Genomic DNA, 23,308 nt, shown 5'->3' on the forward strand with positions numbered 1-23,308 from the left:
ATGCCAACGTGAATTTAAGTTTTCTTTTTAAGAAGCAGGTTAGATTTACAACTTTTTTGACACAGAAAAATACATTTGGGATTGTCATTTAAATATGTTGCATTTATAAGTGAATGTGAATCCCACTCCTGTTATATCCCTACATAAAAAAAAATATTTTTCTCTTTATAGAACTGACAGTGCATCAGCTGACCAGGACAATTTAAAATACTCTTCATCCAGAGATCGGGGCAGTTCTGCCTCCTATGGATTACAACCCTCAAATTCAGCTGTGGTGTCTCGACAAAGACACGATGATATCAGAGTCCACACTGACATACAGAATGAAGAAAAAGGTATACAGATTGCTGTTTCATGTGTAAATTGAGGGGACATTCAGAGGAAGGCAGGAAGTTGGAAATGGTGCAGAACTATTTTTTTGGTTTGGTTTTTTTTTTTCCCCCCAAAAAAGACTGTGAACTGATTCAAGTTATTGCCACAGTATCTCTGTGTTGAGAAATTTATCAGGGATCAAAGAAACGTGTGGTTGATATGAATAGTGAGAAAAATATGCAGTTGCATTAGCTGAAAAATGTGAGAGAAGACTTAATGTGTTAACAGAATAGGCACTTTTTCCTAAAGAATAGTTGTCCGGTTTACAAGTTGTAATTTCTTCCTGAATACTGTCTAGTCCTGATGGTATTGAAAATGGACTGCCTGATTAAGCAGGCTGCTAATCTGATATATTACCTATTGCAGCTTTACTGCAGTGAGCTGGAATCTTTGGGAATCGTATCTATGTTTTGTCATTAATGGGAATTCTTACCTCTATGTGCCTCAATCTGATTTCATATAAATTGCATGATGTATGCTTCATACAATTTTTTCTGGTGTGTGTTTTTTGGTTTTTTGTTTTTTTTTTTTAGAATAGAAATACTTTCTGTAGAGAACAGCTGAAAATTTAGTCACGTTTTTTCATCTTTATGAAAAAGAAATCTATATTCTGATTTTATATTTCTAATTGCCAGATCAAGGTATCAAATAGGAAGATTTTTTTACCTGCAGAGTCACTTTTTAGGCTACATAAATCTTCAGGCAGGTCAGACTCAAAAACCCCAAAAATCTCACAGGGAGATTAGTGTGGGAGGTTTTTTTCAGGAACCTGAAAAGCATTTGCACTCACCCTACTTCTCTGCCCTGTAACTCTCTGCAAAGAATTGCTACATCTTAGGGGAAGTTACAGCTGGGTGTGCTGCTGCAAAGTTGTTTTTTTTAGGTACTGTTAGTAGGAGGCAGGAGCATGAAACGGGTATTTGTTTATCTGTATACCTTGAGAACCTTAAGATTTGGTTAACCTTAACAGAGGAATTGCTTAGAAAGTGAGTATATTTGTCAGAGTGTCTGCTAACGTGGGGAGCTTTACTGTGTTTTACACAGATTGGCATAGTAGGTTATTCTTACACTTTGAAGTGTGCTAGAATTTAAAGAACATACTGGCAGGATACTGAAATAGTAAGTTCTGGACAAATTCAGTAAGGTAGTTCCTGAGGTTGTTGGGAAAGTGCCATTTGAAAAGAAAAATGCACTTATCTCTCCCTCAAGTACTCTATCTTACAGGGCATGTCTCTGCTAGCTCAGCACTTTAACTATGCTGTTTTGTTCAGGTATGACTTGAAAAGGGATGATTAGGATATTCTGTACCATAAAATCAAATTCCAAGTCTCTCTAGTTCATTTTTATTTTTGGAGAAACATGTAAACTTACAGAATAGTTTCCTTGTTTCCTAAAATTTTTCACTTAAACTGTTGGAGTCTGCCAGCGTGGAATTTTCATTTTAAAAACATCTAGCTTTTCTGTCCTGGATAACCATGTCATAAATTCCTAGAATCCTTGAGAAGAGATTCTACAGCCCCCTTCCCCTAGTTTCTGGTACTCATAATAAAAATTACTTCCAACTTGATAATTTCTAGGAGTTGTTCAGGTTTGAAAACCTCCAATGATGGGAGTTTCTGCAGTGTCCCTTAAGCAGCCTGTTTAGTGCTTTGCCACTCTCCTGATAAATAATTGTTTTCTCATATCCAGTTCAAATTTCCCTTGCTGCAGCTTATGACTGTTGACTCTTGATTCCTGTACTTCTGCTCTGTATCTGTAAGATTAGCCTGGCTCTTCTTTATTTTTATAAAACTCATCACATTAACTAGTGGAAGACTGCAATTAGATCTCTCCCCTTTATTTTCGGAACAAGACAAGGAAGTTGGAAGATAGAAGTTTTTAAAGAAGGCTCTTGGCTTTTTACTTATAGATGAGATGTTCTCCCTGTGACACTTACCTCCCTTTTGATTTGTAATTATGATGTACTCTGAGTCCTTACTGCTAAAAAGATACTGCACTATTATTTGTATGTCATGGTACCTGTATATTTATGCTAAAATTAATAACAATGACATAGCTGATCATGTTCTTATTTGATGTCAGATTTAGCATTTAAAGGGAAATTAATAGCATTTGTATATATTAGGATTTTCAAAAACTTTTCAGACCAGGAGGTAACTGGGGAGAGTTATAATGTAATATTTGCAACCTTATTGCTGAAAAACCTGATTGCCCTGCTGTTTTTTAATTAAATGACAGTGTTTCATATTATTACCAAAGATGTACCAACTATATGTCCAGTGGGAGAATATAGGTTTGTGTTTGTTTAATTTAAAATAATGTCAAATATGCTATAGTGAATACTACATGCCTTTGCAGACAACCAAAGCCCCTGGGATATTTTATGTGCTAGAGGGGAAGTATGAAATAACCTTAAGAGCTCCGGTAGTATATGTCTGTTTTTGCTAGTTAATATTTGTGGTCTGAAAACATGATTATCTGACATATTCAGTTAAACTAATCTTTGTTGCTTTGAATTTGTGATTATTGCTGTTAGAAGTAATTTCCTTCATAGGACAGTGTTGGTTTGTTATGACAAAATAACATCAAGGTGGCACACATGCTAGTTTATGTTTAAAAATTGAGTTTAATGTTGCAAATCCAAATATACACAAATAAAAAAATAATTTTTTACTTTAATTATAATTATCTAATTACAACTGAGACTTTGCACAGGATTTTCTGTAATGGTAGGATAGTCCCATGTGTATAGAAATGCACAAAATTCTGCTGGTAGTTCACAGCTTCTTTATGTTAAAAGCTTTGACTTCAATATGACATTCTTTACATCTGCTAAAGTCTGGATTCACCTCGATGTTTCAACTTTTTTTTTTTTTTCTTAATCCATCCTGTAGCCTCAGGAGGCTGCATCTTTTTTACAGAAAGCCACCTTTCCTTTTCCCCAGCCTTTCTTTCACTGATGCAGGTGGAATTGTGGAAGTAACTTTTCTGAAAGAAGTCTTGCATATCTCATGTTGTTCTGGATTTAATTTTATTAGTTGATTGTTCCTTGTCTTAGACAGGGAAGGTACTTCAGAAAGCTGTGTGCACAACTGCCTCAAAAGTGAGCTATGATACATTGAATGAAATATTGGGCAGGCTCGAGAACTTGCCCCTCAAAGTAGTGTCAGACTAGAGAGATCTTTGGTTTCAACATTTGTGTATGTAAATTCTTGTGAGTCTAGGAGTAAAAGTAATTGCATTACACAAAATGACAGTTTTACCTCAATTTTCTATTGTTACCAGAGATGTGCCATGTGTATCTTGAGTGGGAGTATGTAGGATTGAGTTTAATTTAAGATAACGTTAGTATTAGTGCATGAAAATATTGACTGTTGTGTGTTTAGGGAGAGGTGTTCAGTCTGTACATATAAATAACCTGTGGCTTTTGAAAAGTTTTCTTCGTTTTTTTTTTTTTTTTTCCGTTTTACTGAGCCTATGTGGTGGCCTTTGTAACAAAAACAGTGTGGAAATTTGATGTGCGTAATCAAGAAGCAAGGAAGTGAATGTATCTAATCATGTGTACTAGCAGTTTGACATGAAGGGCCTTGTAAAATACAGGGTCAAAAGTAATAATAAGAAACCCCCAAATGCTACAAAATCGATGTTTTTGCCCCAAAATGGCCGTGAACAAAGTCAATGCAATAGAGGGATTTTCATATGCTTCAAAAAAAGACTGATTAGGTTCTGAATATGTGACCTGGAAACTTGCAGGGCATAACAAAACATTTTTTCATGTGAAGAAAGGAAGCTAAAGAAGGTGGTAGAGGATAGGGCTGCTAATTTGCATATGAATAGAATAACTCGTAACATACTACCCTACTAAATATATGGTCTGATAGCCCATTTTAATCTCATGTTGGTTTTTCCACAGGTGGATACAGTGTCAATGGAGGATCTGGGGAAAATACTTATGGTCGGAAGTCGTTGGGGCAAGAGCTGAGAGTTAACAATGTGACCAATCCTGATTTTACAAGTGTTCCGCATGGGAATCGTGCTTTAGCCACAAAAGACATGAGGAAATCACAGGGTAAGGATACCGCAGACTTACAGGAAAAGAGGATGTCTTCTAGCAATCTCTCTTGTGTTCAGAATATGAAAAGAAGTTCACTATGATTAGGCAATCTATACAGATATTTTTTTGTGATATATGATTAGATGATGCCGATGGAAACTCTCATCTTGTATTTACTGTTCCCTGTGTTGAGCATTCCTCCATAGGTTAGGCACATCTCTTGACTGTATGGCTTATGCTGTCAATCTTTCAGTTTCCCTTAAATAAGTTTTAAACCCTTATTCAGGGTAACCAGATTTGGCTAAGAGTTCGAGGGCTCCAAGGAGGAGAATTTGCTCTTTGGTTTGTTGAAAAGTTGTTTATTAATGAGTCCTAGTGTGAGAAAACCCGTGACAATGAGCTCAGCCGTTACCTGTTCTCACTGGCCTGCAGGTCAACCAGTCATCACATCAAACCAGCTGGTTAGTCAGTAGTAGATGCATACTCCTGAACCAGCAACAATTCATGCTCCCTCTTGCTCAGCTGAGGATTAGAAGCCAGGGGGGAACCAGAGGCATCATAAGAATGTGGGCAGGGTCTTGGGAGATGCAAGGAGAGGGAATCTGGAGTTGCAGGAGGGTGCAAGAATGCTGGACTTGTGCTTTTGCTATTTGGGTTTAAATCATAGTTAAAAAAAAAAATATTCCAGGGACTTTTGAATGAAAATAGAAACTTTGTTAGGACTGAGCACTGTTGTTTATTGCATCACTTAGTTTAAGTGGTAGTGGAGCCACTGACAAAAACTGTGACTGCTTTATACCAGCCACATCATAAACATATGAGGACACGGTGTTTCTCCTCAGGAATTTCTATTTCAGAGGTGACAAAAGGTGAAAAAAGAATGTTGTGTGCTTTGTGGGTGGAAGGACTGAGGTGCAAGTGATGACATGAGTGTTGCGAAGTCTGATCTTTGGTATGGGTTAATTTCAAGACTTTATAATACCATTCTGGTGTCTTGATCTTTTAGTGTCTTAAATTATGTCTGTGGAGGAAACAGAGAATTGTCTAATTGAGAGCTCTGTGTAAATGATACTTTCGGTAGTGGGCTAGTGCGTGAATTTACTGTTAGTACTGGCAGAAAATTAAAACTGGCCTCCTACGTATGTGAGTACCTCTTTAATCCTTAAAATGTTAAGAACTATAATTTTGGATGACTGAAGACCCTGCCTGTGACTTGTATTCTGTCCTCTAGATGTCAGATTTCAAGAGTTTCTCCTTTTTAATTAGGCTGTCTTTGTAATTGTTTGTAGGTTTCAGCAAGTCATTTTGATTTTTCATGTCTTGTTCAAAATACAGTGAGATCATGTTGCAACAGGATCTTATTTTCTTTTTTTATATTTTCTTGTTTGTTTATGTGTACATGAAGCAATTTTTACAGTAGCTGTCTTCTGTGAGTTAGCATGTGGCTGAGACCTCATGGATTTTTCACGAAGTGGAAGTCATACTGGTGTTCATTAACTAGTGATTTGATTAGTACAGCTTCAGTCATGCTCTTGATTAGTTTATCATTCTTTTATTTATCTTTAGGTTATGATTATGGCTCAACAGACAGCTCACACTCTTAGGGACTAATACCAACGTTCATCAGATCTCTACTAAAAGCAACTTTTGTTTTTATTAATTTTTGAACAGTATGTCTTGTTCTGGCAGCAGTTAAATGTGTGTCTCGTAGCAGTAACCTTGATGGTGTTAGTTCTATTTATACAGTTCTGGGTTTAAGATGTTTTTGTATGTAGCACAGTGCAACTGTATTTCAAAATAAATTACAGTTTTCCATGAAGAGATTACAAAGAAAAAGATAAATGCAGAGAAGATAACACTAATAAGTTGCAAGTTATGGATTTAAGTAATTCAAGGCTTATAGTTACTGCTGACTTTTCATCTAACACTGAAGAGTCAACCAGCTTTTTTAGGGACAGGAGGGGGAACTTTTTTAGGGACCTTACAAAGACCTAGAATATCTTTATAAAAAGTTACTGAAAAATATTTTTTGTAAATATTTCCAAACCACTGCATCCTGGTTTGCCCTTCAAGAGCAGTTTCTAGTGACCTTACTCAGCTGTGCTGGTGTAGCCTCCCATTCGCTCGCTGAGTGGCAGAGGTCAGTACAAAGTGGGAGTGACAGAAATGTGTGCTGTGTGTCTCTGGTCCAGGTTAGTGCTGGTAGAGTACAACCCTAGGAATATTGTAGAACAGTTTTCTTTCTCATGAGGCACATCTGTTGTTTTGGAAAGGACTGTGGTATGGGGTGGCCAATGCATTTAATTATTCAACAACCTATTCAAATTGCTATTTTGAGAGGCTTCATATGTAGATGGTCTAATAGTGAAATAAGCATGTGTAAATTTGGTTCAGCTTAAGTTTTCAAGATACATTCAGTAATGTAGAAAACTACTTCCCTAGCAGAAGAGTTTTTACGTGGAATCATTGATGGATTGCAGTTGCGCTTTTTATTTTGTGTACTGTGGTCTGTGCTAGTTTCCATTGTAACCCAGCTTTAAAAGAACTTTCATTCTTGTTTGCATATGTTTTGTATCTGAACTCTCAAAAATTTCCTTTTTTCCTTGGTCTGGTGACCTACTACTGTCTAGGTTTTAAAGAAAATGGTAGTAGGCATGGCACACCCATGGTCAGGCTGCATTCTTCCTGGTAGTCCTTTTCTTTTTTTCTCCAGGGTTGGTATATTTTTGGGGTCAGTAACTGCACTAGGTCCATCTTTCTGAAGTTTGGCAGTGTATTAACTGTTGGCAGGTAAGCCTTGGACTACAGTTGCTAGCTCAGCTGTGGGCAGAAATACAAGGAGATCTTCAGATGCAAGCAATCATCTAGCAGGGATTGTCACTATTAGTCTGGTACCATCACTCAGGAACACTTCAGATACTTCTTCAAAAGGTGTCTTTGCTATTCATGATTTCTTGTATGTTTCCCACCAGACATCTGGCTTTTTGTCCACTACTGAAGGCTCTGGCTTCTAGATAAAGCAAGGGGCAAGAATCTTAGTTCTTCCTAAATGGATATGTAGGCCTTAGTCTTCTGTAAAATCAGTGACATCTTAAAACAGGTGCTTTTCATGCCTGTCAGATAACATCTCGACATGTCTTGTGTAGTTGTGCTAGCTAGGAACAAAATGTAGATTCGATCCTTCAGACTCTTACTGCTATTTTAATGTTTGCTAAGCCTGCCTAATCCTTCAGAATGTCAGGTGTCTTCAAAATGAGTTGCTTAAACTGGTGCCTGGCAAGAAACAGATCATCAAAGCCTATTTTATTCATACTCTTTTAAAATGTAAAAAATAAAGACATGAAAATAAGGTTGAGAACATTCTTCATGATTTTAATACAGAAGACATGCTGTCCTGTAGATGATGATCTATAAGACTTACTGGCCTGTGGGTCGGTTCATAGGATTTTGTAATATACAAGTACACAAAGGTTTCTCTATTTCTTAAATTTCTTCATTACAAGTTACTACAAATTACCACTAGTAAAGCAAGTATATACTTAGGATTGTTTACTTACATGCACACCTATATATATACACTGTTCAAAGTATTACTGGTACAGCACTCACCAGACCTCCTAGGAGTGGTGCCAGTTGGTGACAGAAAAACTTCAGCGATGATCTGCATCACGGAACCTGGAGTCAGTCGGGTGTTCCCAGCACGGGTCCAGTCTGTCCAGGAGATCTTGCATAGTGAAGTCTTTGCAGGGGGAGCTCTTGGGGAGAAGCTTCATTTTGGGTGGAAAGCGAGTTATTGTTAAGACGTAAGGGCTCTTAGGATGCAACCCCTTGGAGCCACCAGCAGCTCTTACTAACTACTGTTTTTCACCTGGAACAGGCAACAGATGGTGCTGTTTTCTATTTTCTCAGACCAATGTTTGTGTTCCCAGTCTCTCTTTCCAGCTGGAGCAGCCAGTAGCTGTTGCAGAATCCTGCCTTCCGAGGATGTTTTCCACCATTACAGTCTATTTCTCTCCTTTCTAGACAATAAGGTTGTTGCTGCATTTTCTTGGGTTTGTGCTTATCAAGGGTATCTCAGGATGTCTCAGGTTCTTAGGTGCCCAGCTGCCCTTCAAGGATGCTCCAGGTTCCAAGGCTGCAGTTCCCATCATTTGTCAGTATTTTTCCATTATAACCAGGCTGCCTTTATGGTTGCTTCCATCAGATGACTGATGTGTAACATACTGGAGAAAAAAGCTGCCTTTAGTTGTCTTGGGTGTTCTTATAAGAGGCTTGGTGACTAAAAAAAACTCATCATGTTCCATGAAACCTCTAATTTTAATCACTGTGAAACATCTAATGTTAAACTTCTCAAAAGAAACTTTATTTCTTTTTTGCAAATAAGGGAATTGAATTATTCATGCGAATTCATTGTAATTGGTACCTAAATCAGGTAGACAGAGTTGTGACCTTCACTGGTATCAATAGTGCTATTGGTCAACTTTAATGAAATGTTTTCTTTGGAAGATGCTAATTCTCCTGTATTATCCACTTAATTCGGTAGCCGCTGCACCCCTACACACCTGTATACTTTTGTTCATCAATAAAGGAAGAGTCATTCTGTTCTCCATTGCAAAGCAGAACCCTGCTAGCTATCAGAGAACTGCTCATAATCTTACTTCTTCTGGCAAAATGGTGGAGAAAATCCTGTTTCTTGGTAGATGCTTGAGCTTAAATTTGGTTCTTTGCTTCAAGAAGCAGCTTGTTTATTCCACAAGGTTTTCTTTAAATATTATTTGTTGAATTATTTTTGTTTATATATACAGTCAGAAATCTGATTTAACCTTACCACACCCCCACCTTTTTATAGTTCCATTTATGTAGAAGGGAACCAAATCCAGGTTTTTGTGTAGAAGTAAAACAGTTCTGCTTAGTTCTGAATGAATTTTACCCAGGTGCTGAGCTGTCCAGTGGAAGAAATGAAATATTTTAGTAGCTAACTTAGATTTTACATTTAATTTTTCTTATAGTAGCTTTAAAACAAATCAGGATTTTTTTTTTACTTTTTTCTCAAATTACTGTTATGACTTATTGAGTCCACAAATACACATTTCAGACTATACAGATACTATTGATCAAATGCTGTAGAGGAAAGAAATAATTGCCTTTTCTTCTTCAGAGCGATCGTTGTCTTATTCTGACGAGTCTCGACTGTCAAATCTTCTTCGGAGGATTACTCGGGAAGACGACAGAGACCGAAGACTGGCTACTGTAAAGCAATTGAAAGAATTCATCCAGCAACCAGATAATAAACTGGTTAGTAATTCTTTTCTGTAGCACTGGAGTATTTCTTGTTTTATAAAACTGTCTAAAAATCTGAGTATTGAGAAATATCTGCAAGGAATATCTTACATACAGGGACTTTCCTTCCATAACAAAGGAAAGTGTATTTCTGGATTGCCTGCCCTTTTTCCAGCATTCAGGAAACTCGTTATTGCTTGATTCCTTGGGACATATTGCCTTAAAGCAAACTATTGAAGTCATGCACTGTAGCAATAAATAAGGTATGTGTATGGGGCTTTTTGCCTCATCTTAGCAATATTCTCTGGATTCTTCAACAAGGAAGTAGAGAAAAGTAAAATGTATTGTTGTCTTGTTCAAGAACTGTTTCTGTATTTTAAACAAAATACACAGATGTTTCTACAGTCTTGTGAATAGCTCATCTTAGAGTTAACTCAGCTTTCCAGCTAAACAACTTTGTATGTGTATTCCCTTTTAGGGGAATAGAACAAAAGGATCTTTGTTTTCATTAGATCTTTGGGTTTTTTAATGGGTTGTTGAACTCCTTAGTGTCCTCAGGTGATTCTTAAGGATTTGGGGTTGGGGGGGAAGTATCCCACTGTGGGTATGCGTTTTTAATATTACTTATTTTGAAGTGCAGTATTAAGAATATTTAATCTGACACATCTCCTTCACTGTTTTGGAGAGCTTAGGAGTTCTCCAAGTATTAAAAAAACAGGAAGTGATGGTTTAATACTGTGCCGCTCACTTACACGCAGTGCTGCAACCTTTCGGTTGTGAATTATGCATTTATCCATACTTATAAGAAGTTGGTTCATTCTCTCGTTATGTATTAATTATTCAATGGTAATTGTGCTCTTTTTCCAAAAGTCATGACACTTAAATATTGAGGCTTACCTATTCTGTGGACCTAGGTATAAGCAGACCATGTGCAAGCCTAGCTAATACTTCAGCTTTCCTCTGAAACTAAATCCTTGTTTGTACAAGGGTTTGGGGAGTAAATGCTTTCCACAATTATTCCATGGCTGTTTTTTTTATTTACTTCCATTATTCTCAATGCATTTTTTCCCTAGGTTTTTTTTTTGTAACTGCATTTTATTTTAGTTCATTGGCATATCAGACCCTGTTGGAACTGCCAGTCGAATATCTAACTCGGTGGTGACAAACTTTGTTAGTGATCAGAATGTTAAAAGTTTTTCACTGAGAAACTTTTCTTTAAACTTCTCCCAGCTTGCCAATGAGAACAAGACCGTATGTCAAGTGATATCCACGATGTCAAGCCTAAAACTTTTTAATGGACAGTATTTAACCTAGCAGTAGCTCCTGCAGATCTTGACAGTATTAAGTGCAGTTTAGCAGAGTTCTCTTCATTCTCAGGGTCGAAATGTGTGTTCAACAAAGTAGTAAAAGTCACTAGGCAGTGGCATTGTCATGTAATGACATAGTATTCCAGCTCCTAAGTTGTATAGATGCCTTCTCCTGTCTCTTTTGTAACGTCTTGCAAACACCAGCCACATTTTTAAAATGTCCTTGTGAGTTCTGAGGAATCAAGCATGTGAACCTCTTTCTCTCCCCACTTCTACTCCCAAAAGAGTGATGTTACTCAAAACGCAACAACAAACACTATATAATGTCCGTGGTGCTGAAGATTAATATCTTTCTGAAGAAAAGAGAACAAAGCTTTTATTAACTTGTCAAGAAGACTACTTCATCTTATACACAGTTGCAGCTAATGTAGTATTTTACAACTCAATTAACTGATGTGTTGGGTTTCTTTAGTGCATATTAGCAAAACAAGTATTTCTGGTTATGTTTACTAAGAAGCACCGGTTCATCGATAATTTTCATTCCCCAGAATAATACTCTGTTTCTCTGAGAGTCCGGATTGCCTAAGGAGAAAATACTTCAGATTCTACTATCTGATCAATTAAATATTCTGCTGATACGATTGTTTATAAGTATAGGAGACTAGGTCTTCAGTAGATGCTACTGGTGAGCTGGATGGTGAATCTTATGTTTGTGATGTAATCTTATCAGCAAGAACTAAACTTAGAACAAACAGTGATAGCAGGCTGCCAGTGTATTTTTGTGGGTAGTGTAAATAAATATGAAATATAACATGTAGGATAATATTGCAGTATTGCTTAATATAGTTCATGCTGTCTGCAGTGGCTGTGGGAAGCATAATAGTAGTCTATTGGCAAACAGAATTGGCAGTGGTGTTTTTAATGTGGGTGTAAACAGGACCTAGTTTGCAGAAGTTATCGTGCCGTTATTGTGCTTATGCTTTTATATATCCTGTATTATAGGTACTAATTAAACAACTGGATAATATCCTGACTGCCATTCATGATGTACTCAATGAAAGGTAAGCTGGAAAAGCTAAATGGTTTGAAGGTTTTAAAGAGGAAAAATAACTTCAGTTTTAAGTTTGGATTTCAGTGTAGAAATGTAATGGAGGGGGCAAAGACTGAAAGAAATTCATTCACTAATTTTGCATGGGTGTGACATTGCAGTAACAAGACTGAACTGGGGGAGAATTAAGACTCTTAGGCACATCAACAGGACTGTTAGACTGTCTAAAGTACACTTCACATGGAGACAATTTGAATACACAAGCGTGGCTTCTGTGTTGTAGGTAATATGAAGTCTGTCTCAGCTATGTTTAATCACCTGCGTGTAGTAGTACGCTGCTGTGGTTGTCTAGCTTGCAAATTGGATTAAGTTTTCTACAACCTGATTTAATTAATTTACATCCTACTAAGAGCATATGTAGAGGGAGCTTAGATGTCGATGGGATTTTTGGTGTTTAGTTCATTGTTATTATCCAAAGTCAGTTGTATGTTAAGAATTTTTTTCCTTGGGTAGTGTGTCGCGAGTAGAATGGCTTATCTGTTGCATGCTTTTATTCAAGTTGATGTATTCCATAGAAAAAATATTTCACAGAGTTTTTCAGGTTATTTTTATTTTAGTTTCATCACTGCTGCCATTAAGTAGGAGAGAAGAAGCTTCATTCATGCATATATTTTTCTGCTTTAGGAAATACTTCAATTTGTTTGTGGTTTCTTGTGTTCTGCTGTCATGTCTGGAGATCCCACTTTTTTTTTTCCTCCCCAAAAATACAGTAGCAAACTGCTTCAAGAACTGAGACAGGAAGGAGCATGCTGTCTTGGCCTTCTTTGTGCTTCTCTGAGCTACGAGGCTGAGAAGATCTTTAAATGGATTTTTAGCAAATTCAGCTCATCCACAAAAGATGAAGTTAAACTTCTTTATTTGTGTGCAACCTACAAAGCATTAGAGACTGTAGGAGAAAAGAAAGCCTTTTCATCTTTGATGCCGGTAAGACTACAAGTTAAAACAGGATTATTACTAATTTTTTCCAGTGCAATGCTTGAATCAACTTTTTAAACTGGAATGAACAATAAGTAATGATATGTTAACATAGTAAATATAATAACTGGGAGGGAACTTTCTGACCAAAGGAATTATTTGATTCTGATTACATTGGAAAGGAATGTCAAGCCTTTGTAGGATGATACGTATTTTGAAGTGACTTTTTAGTATATATTGCAGATCCAAGAGGAAGAACCTTGTTGTGACCAAAAAGAGAACTCAAGTGGAGTGGTACACAAAATCCAACCTGTTGATTACTTTATGCTACCCCTCCTATTTACAATTTCTAACCTGAATTGTAATTAGATGTAGGATGTATGCAGACAAATCTGGCCCTCTGGTTCAAGTTTTAGAGTCTGTATTTTGGGTGTAGAACAACTACATCCAGGTCTGTGCTCCAGTGTAATATTTACTTTACAGAGCCAAAAAACTTCAGCAGGAGAAACAGGAATTTAAAACAACTAGTTGTTCTGTGGCTGAAGAATTAAAGAATGTGGTGTCCCCAAGCCTTGAACCTGACTGTCATATTTCAAACAAATGCCCACTTGAAATTATTATTTTCATGCAGTATGTGATGCTTTTTACATTTTTTTTCTTCCTGCAGAAAGAGTATTAAGATGCTTCTGTTGTTTGAGTCAGAGTAGTTTGAAAAGTGTTCAACACTGAATAAATCTGTGTCTAATATCATTACTTTTTTGTATGTTGTTTTAATGAAGTGTTATGTCTAGTGGCTTTGCTTTACTTTTTAGCTTGTGATGACCAGCTTGCAGTCCATTCTAGAAAATGTGGATACACCAGAGTTACTGTGCAAATGTGTCAAGTGCATCCTTTTGGTGTCCCGATGCTACCCACACATTTTCAGCACCAATTTTAGGGTAAGCTTACTTTATCCTCTGTGTTTCCTTACTCACATAAATGCTGGTGCAGCAAAATGGGTAAATAACTTTTTTCAAAATCGCTTTCCAGGACACAGTGGACATATTGGTTGGGTGGCATATAGATCACACTCAGAAACCTTCATTGACGCAGCAGGTGTCTGGTAAGTTTGGCTAAAGAGTCACTAATATAGTCCACTGGGTTGCAGATGATGTGGGTTTACTTACACTAGTCTGGTCCTACTGACATGGAGATTGACATAAAACCAAAGTGAGTTTCTGGCTATGTAACAAGAGACCTTGTTCCAAATTTTTAGTAAATTTGCATTTGCCATATTATGCTATATCTGGAGAAATGGGATGCTTTATTCAGGCTACATTTAAACCTAAATTGTTTCGTGTAAGTTTTAAACAATTTTTAATAATTTTATACATCTTAATATGTTCTCTGTGAAAGAATGCTTTCTCCTGTGTGCTTACAAAGAATCCTTGTGGTAAAGATACTGTACTGGCATTTAAGAAACTGGAAACTTTTTCGTATAGCTGTAGCAGTTGTCTTGGAGTTATTCACAGCAAGTCTGTTATGTTTCCTGTGTCAGCCCTAGGTTCTGTCCTTAATGTTTAACTGCCATGGGACAGGACTGAACCTTAAAATGGATTTGTCAAAGGGACAAAAGAGGAAAATGAAATTTATATTTATTTTAAAAACAACTTATGTAAAAGCTTTCATGCAGGTGACTTTCTCTACCTTAGCAACTTTTAGCTCAGCAATATGCAACTAAAATTTAATTTTCATGTGTTACCCTGTTTCCCTGTTTTAATTGCCCTGGTATTTTTATACAGGATGGCTGCAGAGTTTGGAGCCCTTTTGGGTGGCTGATCTTACTTTTTCTACCACGCTGTTGGGTCAGTTTTTAGAAGATATGGAAGCTTACGCTGAGGTAAATGAGACTTTATGGTATATACCATGTTAACTGTTACAGATTTCTTAAAAAATCCACAGCTGTGGTTCTTATGGATGGCATTACACTTGTAGAAAATAACATTATATGGTTTTCCTGGGGAAAATGGGATCAAATTATAGAGTACAGTTATGGCACGTACAATGACAATTCCACACGAATCCTCATGAACTACTTAAACAGTATCAGAACCAGGCTTTCAGCCGTTGTTGATTGACAATATAATGTTATAATGAAAACAATTAACCAAGCAGGAATGCCTTAATTTTAAAAAAAACTGCAATGAAGACATTTTGCAGTCTTTCTTTGGTATTTTCTCTTAATTGCCCAGCTTCAGAAATTTTTTAGAAGTAGTGACTACCGCAGGGAGAGGGATTCTTAGATTAATGGTAAATGTCTTTTTTCTTTTTTTTTATGAGATTATGTTGTGCACAAAATCATGTACCAGGAACTGATAGAAAACTAAAGTATGTTAATTTAACATATTTGATTTTGACTTTGTAACCTTTGCTTAGTTAACAGAGCATAGAGTTTATCTGGCGGTGTCAATAAAGGAAGTTTTGGGTTTTTTGGCGGGGGGAGTGTTGTCTTAAGGTATATGTGCTCATATGTATATATGCTTATAAGTAGATTATGCTATATTATGTACGTTAACATGCAGATCCTATAGATGAAATCGTATTTCCAGCATAGTCTGTTTCCCTCAAAGCAGAAGAAAGAAATTGATTTTATTAGTGTACCTATATATACACCAAGGTACAGCTTTAAGAGTTAGGATTCATAGACCTCTTTGGCAGCGTCAAGTCCACAGAAACCTGCACTACTGCGACTGTAGGCGCACGGCTGAAAGTGATTAGTCAGTGCAGTAAATTGCTGCTTATCAGCTTGGCTGCTGAACTGGACAACATGTGTATTCTTAGTCACGGAAGAGTTTTAAGACAACGTTGTGTTAACTTAAACCATGGAGGAGGTGGTTCCAGCTAGTGTGTGTTTATCTCGCAGTGGGGTAGACCAAGGCTATATCTATAGTAATGAGATCAACACTTCTGGGAATGTTCCCAGGCACTGATGCCAGCTGGCATGAAGTACCCTGCTAGTAAACTCAGGATCTCCAGATCAAGGTAGCTGCATGTAAACAGTGTGATGGGAATAGCCACTCGAACATCCTGACTCAATTTGTGGATGGGAATTGTTTGGGAGAGTGGTAAAAGTTTGCAGACAGCTGTTGTGACAGCAGCAATATGGATGATCCTGTTCCAGGGGCCGGGAACATTATAAACTTCTGTTTTAATTTACAAGATACAGTCTGCATACACTGTTTCAGTCGCTAAACTAACAAACAGTATCTCCTTACTGGTCTGTGACATGCTCGTTGCCATTCTGTGTCTATATCCCATCTTATGTATGTGAAGTTAGAGACAGAGGATAGTACCTATAATATGTCTGGAAAATAGATGAAGTATTTTCCATCTCATATTTTGATCTTTTATGCATGTATTATAACTGTTAATGCTATGTACTGATATATACGTTTTTTATACTGTAGGACCTCAGCCATGTGGCTTCAGGGGAATCAGTAGATGAAGATATTCCTCCTCCTTCGGTATCACTACCTAAACTGGCTGCGCTGCTTCGGGTTTTCAGTACTGTGGTGAGGAGTATTGGGGAACGCTTCAGCCCAATTAGAGGGCCACCAATTACAGAAGCATATGTAACTGATGTAAGAATTCAAGTTTTTCTTCTTGTTTCCTGCTGACATAATTTATCACCAAATAGTGATGCTATTCACTGCTGAGTTTGTTTGGGTTTTGTGAATTTTACATGAATATGTATATATATGCTCAGCTTTGAGGAAATGTATTTTCTTAAAGAAACATACTGGAAGAATTTTATTAAATATTAGGGTATAGATTGTGATAGCAGCACATGGGAGTCATACAGCATAAACTAGCTTTTTTTAGGTGTTTTAATTTCATGCAGCTAGGTTTATGCATGTGTTACCTGTCTTTGTAACCATAATGTTACCATTTATTCAGATTGTTATGACAGTATAAAAACTGAACTCAAATTACAAGTTTGTATTTATAAAACGTAGGAGTTTCTAGTCTGTGCTGAAATTGTATCTAGCAAATCTGATAGCAAAGTCCACTTGTTCTAAAGTATAGGATGGGATAGTGTAAACTTATAATAAATATTATATAATATGCTAATAGCTGTTACACTTCCGTAACAGGAACTCTAGAGGATGTGGATGATTAAAAAAAAAAAATGCTAGCAGTCAGAATCTTGTTGCTGCGTGAGCTGCACAACTGGAATTTATGCCCTTGCGACATTCTGTGAGGGACAAAACTTCTTGGGTAAATAAATGTATGGGTTTTCCAATTAAAGCCAGGACAGTGATGTAACTTGTGTCTTAATCTGCAGAGGCTTCTTGTGACAAAAGCTCAAGAAAGAACACTAGTCTCTCTTTTACAAGAGGAGTTCTGTTGACATCAGTTGGAACTGAACAGAATTCTGAATAATGAATTTAGGTTTTCTAGGCTTTCAACTGACTAGGAAACCAGGCAATTGAAGGTTTGTTTTTTCTTCTGTAGTGCCATGATGTGCATTATTCAGAATATTCTTTTGACAGAATTTACCAAGCTGCAGAGTAGGTAATGGATGGGATATCAAATGGATGTGGATATTATTACATAGCATGCAGTCCTTGACTCTTTTTTTAATGGAGTTTAATTTAGGTGTGTTTTTAATTTTCCAGGTGCTGTACAGAGTAATGAGATGTGTGACTACAGCGAACCAAGTATTCTTTTCTGAAGCTGTACTTACAGCTGCCAATGAGTGTGTTGGTGTTTTACTTGGCAGCCTAGATCCAAGTATGACCATACACTGTGACATGGTCATCACGTATGGATTAGATCAAATGGAAAACTGTCGGACTTGTGGCACGGATTATATCATTTCAGTTCTGAATCTGTTGACACTGGTTTGTAAATATTTTTATTACTGTGGTTTTCACATTGGAAAATACTATTTTCTGAGCAAGCTTGCGTGTTTTTCTGTGTGTACTAAATATTCAAAACTCTTCCCTTCCTGATCAGAAGCAAGAAATTCCTCTTCTAAATGCTTGTGTTTTCTGTAAAGCATCTGCTGCTAGCTTTTTTTATGCATTTGGTTTGTAGATCATGGTGTTTAGTTTTAGCCTGAGCATTCGTGTTTTGTGGTTTGTGGGGTGGTGTTTTGGTTTGGTTTGGGTTTTTTTGGTGAGGGGTGGTTGGTTGTTTTTTCCACCCCGTCTGGCTTGACTGTTGAACAGTGCCATTCTCTGGCCTCTGCAGTTGATAACACCACACCACCTGGTGAATTTCAGAATCTTAGTGCATAATATGTTCTATTTATCTACTGATGCCATGATGCGGGAAATCAGACTTCGTCAATATATATAGCTCCATGTGTAGGCCACAGACTCTTAAACCTGCATTGATCTAAATGAATTGTGCAACTTTTAGCTCTCAGCTGTGCTGTTAAAGCCTGAAAATAACTAATTCTCTGAATGTGAATTTGGGAAAGCAAATACAACGTACTTGCATTGCTGGGAAGCTGATTTTTCTAGATACAGTGTGTATAAGCTAGAAAAAGTGTTTAAATTAATCTTAAATAATCTATTCTAATAAAAATTAATTCAGGTGAAGATGCTTACCATCTTGGCTTTTATCCCCAGATTGTTGAACAAATAAATACAAAACTACCATCGTCGTTTGTAGAGAAATTATTTATACCAGAGTCTAAACTACTTGTTCTTCGTTATCATAAGGAGAAAGAGGTAAGAGTAAGTGACTTCTGCAGGTGTTACAACAGCCTTCATGTATTGCCTAGAATATATTTATTAAGCTGTAAAACTTTGTTCATCTTAAATATATTTTTTTTAATCTAACTGCATATCTATAAAACTTCTGAAAAGGCAGATGCAGCTAGTTCTTGGTTTTGGCATTTAGATAAGGAATTGGTAGGCTGGACATTGTACCAGATAGGGAAGTCCTTAGCTGATGTGACTTTCATAGTCGGGTGTGTTGTGTGGATGATCTGGAAAGCAATTAACAGATTCTGCAAGTAAGTAGTACTTAATTACAGAAAACTGGAGATAGGTATGTGTATCAGACTAGGCTATTCATAGATAATGAAGCGTAATTTTAAATTCAGTTTTGGTGATGAATATATGTTATGATTTCATGCTAATCAATGATTACTGTAATTATTTTATAATCTCAAGGTTGTTGCAGCAGCCCTTGCTGTATACCAAGCCGTACTGAGCCTGAAGAACATTCCTGTTTTGGAGACTGCTTATAGGTTGATTCTAGGAGAAATGACCTGTGCTCTGAATAGTCTTCTCTATAGTTTACATCTTCCTGATGCCTGTTCTGAAATCCAGCATGACTCTTTCAAGAAGCGTATCCTCAATGTGGATAATGCAAAGTTTATTGTTATATTTGACCTCAGTGCTCTAAGTACTATTGGAAATGCTAAAAACTCATTAATTGGGGTGAGTAAAAACTCTACAGATACAGTTTGTACAACAAGTTTAAAAACAATTTTTTACTTAAAGTATACTGTAATGTCTTTCACTATTAGTGCGCACATGTATGATTAAAATGATCATATTTGTTTCCTAAGGTGTTAGTAGAAAAACTTTAGTATTGCAACTTTGGGGAAACTGAACAGGTGGATTGTGTCTCCAGTTGGTGCATAAGGAAAAACAGCTTCTAGGGAGGAGCATCTTATCAGGGTTATTAATGGATTGATTCGAAGATAGTCATAGTAATTCTTTTTAAAAATCAAGACAAATAAAAGCAGCTTTAGGTTGTCCTCTGGTGGTATATCAGCCATATGAAAACCTTGGTTTCAGACCTTTCCAAATAAAAACTTATACTGCTTTGAACAGGTTGCTTAAAAAGAGGAAAGAAAATAGTTGCAATTACGGTCAGAAAAGTGAGTTAAATTATTTCCCGTGGGAAGAAGCAAAACACAATAATTAATGGTGTGAAAATGACACTTAAAAATAGGTCCTGTTTATTATGTTTGTTTGTTGCTGTTGTTTTATAGATGTGGGCCCTTTCACCGACTGTATTTGCACTACTGAGTAAAAATCTGATGATTGTTCATGGTGACATAGCAGTTCATTTTCCTGCTGTCCAGTATGCAGTACTCTATACGTTATATTCACACTGTTCCAGGTATGAAGATTAATAATTCATCAGTATTTTAAGAGCACTAGGATGGACTGATCTGAATAGATTATGTTGTTGAAGGGATGAATTTAAATAATCTATTACAATTAAGCTTTTGTTCCAACTTCCCTAATCAGTTTTTACTTTCATTAATTGAAGGGAGTCTGTATCTCAGCCAAGAAAGCATATCCTGGCTTAAAATTTGGCATTTTATTCAAAGGCAGATTAGAAGTCTTGTGTTTGAATAGAGATAACTGAGGGAGAACTCTACTGAAGTAAATAAGGACAGACTATTTACTGTTTTGCTTACTGTGAGATCTAGGAGAGGTAATGAAATGTAAACAACAGATTTAAACACACTTTGGAACTTATTACTACAAAATGTTGCTGAAGTAGGGGAATATACTAGTTTAACTGTTACTCTATCCATTTCTTGGTTCTGGTGATTTTTCACTATGCATTTGATACCAGCCACAGTTGAAACCAGGTTATGGGGCTGCATGGACTGATGTCAAATTGTCGCTTTGTTGTTTTCGGCTAGGGATCAGAACACGTGGGTTTTGACAGAATGTACACCCACACAGTAACCATGTTAACTTTTGCTGCTGGGTTTTTTGGTTGTTCTCATTTGTTTGGTGTTTTTTGTTGTTGTTTTTCCCCTCTCTTGTATACTTTAAGGAAGTACCCCTATTCTTGGGGTGGGTTTATATTATGTTTTTCCTTGCCTTTTCAGGCATGACCATTTCATATCCAGTAGCCTCAGTTCTTCCTCTCCCTCTCTGTTTGATGGAGCAGTTATAAGTACTGTAACCACAGCAACAAAAAAACATTTTTCAATCATACTAAACCTTTTGGGGCTACTGCTTAAGAAGGATAACCTTACTCAAGACACCAGGTAACTAATGTTTTCTTACTAATCAGGAGGCTTTTTTTTTCCTTACCAGTAGAATGCCTTAATTCAGAAACCAGGATAATTTTAGTTGTAAAATTTGGGATAAATTTAACCAATCAGATATTTGGGTTTTTTTTATTATTTGAAACATTGATAATGACATACCTGTGGAAAAAGTAGCTGCTGATTTTTAGGCATGAAAATTATAAAAATTGAAGCCATCGTAAGATCTATACAGTAAAAGCAGAGCTATCCAAGCTTACTGAAAAAAGGTTTTTGTTCAGTAGTAGTACCCTTTTACCATAGTTACAACCCTGTATTACCAACATGTTGTGAAAGCTAGGGAGCATTTTAATGTTCCAAAAGCTGCTGTTAAAAAAAAAAAAAAAAAAAGTGTTCTGGTACAATACTCATCTGTAATGTGAAGTAGTTTAAGTTATATTGAAAGATATCTTTCTGTAACTGTATAGGGTGACTAACACTTTTGTTTTTTGAAGGAAACTACTTATGACATGGGCTTTGGAAGTGGCTGTTCTGATGAAAAAATCGGAAACATATGCACCGTTATTTTCTCTCCCATCTTTTCATAAATTTTGTAAAGGACTTTTGGCAAACAGTAAGATATCACATATTTTTACTTAACTGTCTTTTACTTGGCATAATTAAGTGACCTTGTCATATACCACCGATAGTTGTAACTACTTATTGTTTAATTTACTTTTGGGTAGGCTTCCAGTTTGTATTGCACAAAAACTTACACTCCTGTATTTTTGCTCAAGTGGATCCCTACCTATTACTTATGCAAACAATTTATTGTCCTTGAGTAACAATTTGTGATTGTGAAATTGTGAAAAGCATCTACCAAAAATGTCAGTGATGTGCCAAATCTTACTTGTAAGATTGCATTATATTTTATCAAAAGCAATGGAACCGTTCCATAATGTCATGTATTGTTTGTTTTGGATTTCAAAACCTGGAAACAGAAATATGGGAACAAATGCTTTTAGCACCATAATACTAGCAAGAGCAGTAACTTCCCAAGGCCAGGAGTTACAACTTCACCTTCCTTTTTTTCTATTGAAATATATTGTGTACAACACCAGTGTATGGGGACCATAGAAGGACTAATCTGTCAGCTGTCGGAAAAGACCCATGAGAACATTTATCACAAGCGACTTTGTTACTAGTCATTTACTTGCTTACAGTAAAACTAGTCAATGAAGAAGTTTTGCTTGAAGCCTCTGTCTCCTGCCAGCTATACTGTAATGTATGCAGATGTTCTACCGCAAACAGAGTAATGCATAAATTACCTAATTCTAGGAAGAATAACTTTTTTTTCCTTTCAACTCCTTAATTCAGCCCTTCTGGATGATATGAACATTTGTCTTCAAGCATGTAGTAGTCTCCATGCCCTGTCTTCCTCCCTCCCAGATGACCTTTTACAAAGGTACTTGCACAGAATTCTGTATAATATTTGAATTATGCTGTTAATGGAAATGTTACCACCTTTCTTTTTCCTTTTTGGTGATGCAGATGTGTTGATGTGTGTCGTGTTCAACTAGTACATAGTGGTGCTCGTGTAAGACAAACTTTTGGAAAACTTCTGAAGTCGATTCCTTTAGATGTTGTGTTGAGGTAAGTTGTTGAAATTAACTTCAATGACATATTTGAAGAATAATGCCAGTTGAACGTTGTCATGCTTTTTGATTTTTAAAGTATGGCTGCATGGAGTGTCTTGTATCTCTTTTACTTTGCAGGTCTAAGAACAGTAGGTAGTACACAAAGTAATTAACAAATTTGATAAACTATGCAACACTTCTTGTAGCAAATATGAATACTCGTAAGGTACATGTTATCCAGAGCTTCGGCAATATTACATCCTGCAAGTTGTCTCAGGCCTGAACTTTTGAAAGCACCAGAGAATATACTTATTTCCAGTCATTGCGTGTGTGTGTGTGTAACTTTTTTGCACAACTTCTTTGATGTATTCAAGTGCATTGTAACATGGGTTGTTTTCTCTCTCTCTTCCTGTAGTAACCGTACCCACACAGAAATACAAGAAATTTCTTTGGCTATAAGAAGTCATATGAGCAAAGCTCCAAGTAATACATTCCACCCACAGGATTTCTCTGATGTCATTAGTTTTATTTTGTATGGAAACTCTCACCGAACTGGGTAAGAACTTTTAAAACTGAAATCCATGGATGTTGAATTTACAGTAAACAATTCAAAACCGTATTTAGTTTTAAATTTGTAAT

The 23,308-nt window shown here is 36.5% G+C and overlaps 1 protein-coding gene across 2 annotated transcripts in view; it reads left to right on the top strand.

Moving 5' to 3' along the window:
- Window positions 1–23,308, top strand: part of SMG1 (SMG1 nonsense mediated mRNA decay associated PI3K related kinase) — a 67,574-nt gene that overhangs the window by 9,412 nt on the left and 34,854 nt on the right. Inside the window, exons 2-19 of one of the 2 annotated variants that reach the window (XM_080386647.1) lie at window positions 172–335; window positions 4,286–4,441; window positions 9,585–9,721; window positions 12,016–12,074; window positions 12,832–13,045; window positions 13,849–13,974; window positions 14,066–14,138; window positions 14,818–14,915; window positions 16,483–16,656; window positions 17,695–17,919; window positions 18,655–18,756; window positions 19,204–19,473; window positions 20,034–20,164; window positions 20,892–21,053; window positions 21,548–21,666; window positions 22,410–22,497; window positions 22,584–22,685; window positions 23,085–23,225. In XM_080386647.1, the coding sequence (XP_080242773.1) occupies window positions 172–335; window positions 4,286–4,441; window positions 9,585–9,721; window positions 12,016–12,074; window positions 12,832–13,045; window positions 13,849–13,974; window positions 14,066–14,138; window positions 14,818–14,915; window positions 16,483–16,656; window positions 17,695–17,919; window positions 18,655–18,756; window positions 19,204–19,473; window positions 20,034–20,164; window positions 20,892–21,053; window positions 21,548–21,666; window positions 22,410–22,497; window positions 22,584–22,685; window positions 23,085–23,225 (2,541 nt within the window). The remainder of the gene's footprint in view (window positions 1–171; window positions 336–4,285; window positions 4,442–9,584; window positions 9,722–12,015; window positions 12,075–12,831; window positions 13,046–13,848; window positions 13,975–14,065; window positions 14,139–14,817; window positions 14,916–16,482; window positions 16,657–17,694; window positions 17,920–18,654; window positions 18,757–19,203; window positions 19,474–20,033; window positions 20,165–20,891; window positions 21,054–21,547; window positions 21,667–22,409; window positions 22,498–22,583; window positions 22,686–23,084; window positions 23,226–23,308) is intronic. The other variant, XM_080386648.1, reaches the window with a different exon arrangement.

Source organism: Falco punctatus (genome assembly GCF_963210335.1).
Source record: "Falco punctatus genome assembly, chromosome: 4".
In the NCBI taxonomy this organism is placed as follows: domain Eukaryota; kingdom Metazoa; phylum Chordata; class Aves; order Falconiformes; family Falconidae; genus Falco; species Falco punctatus.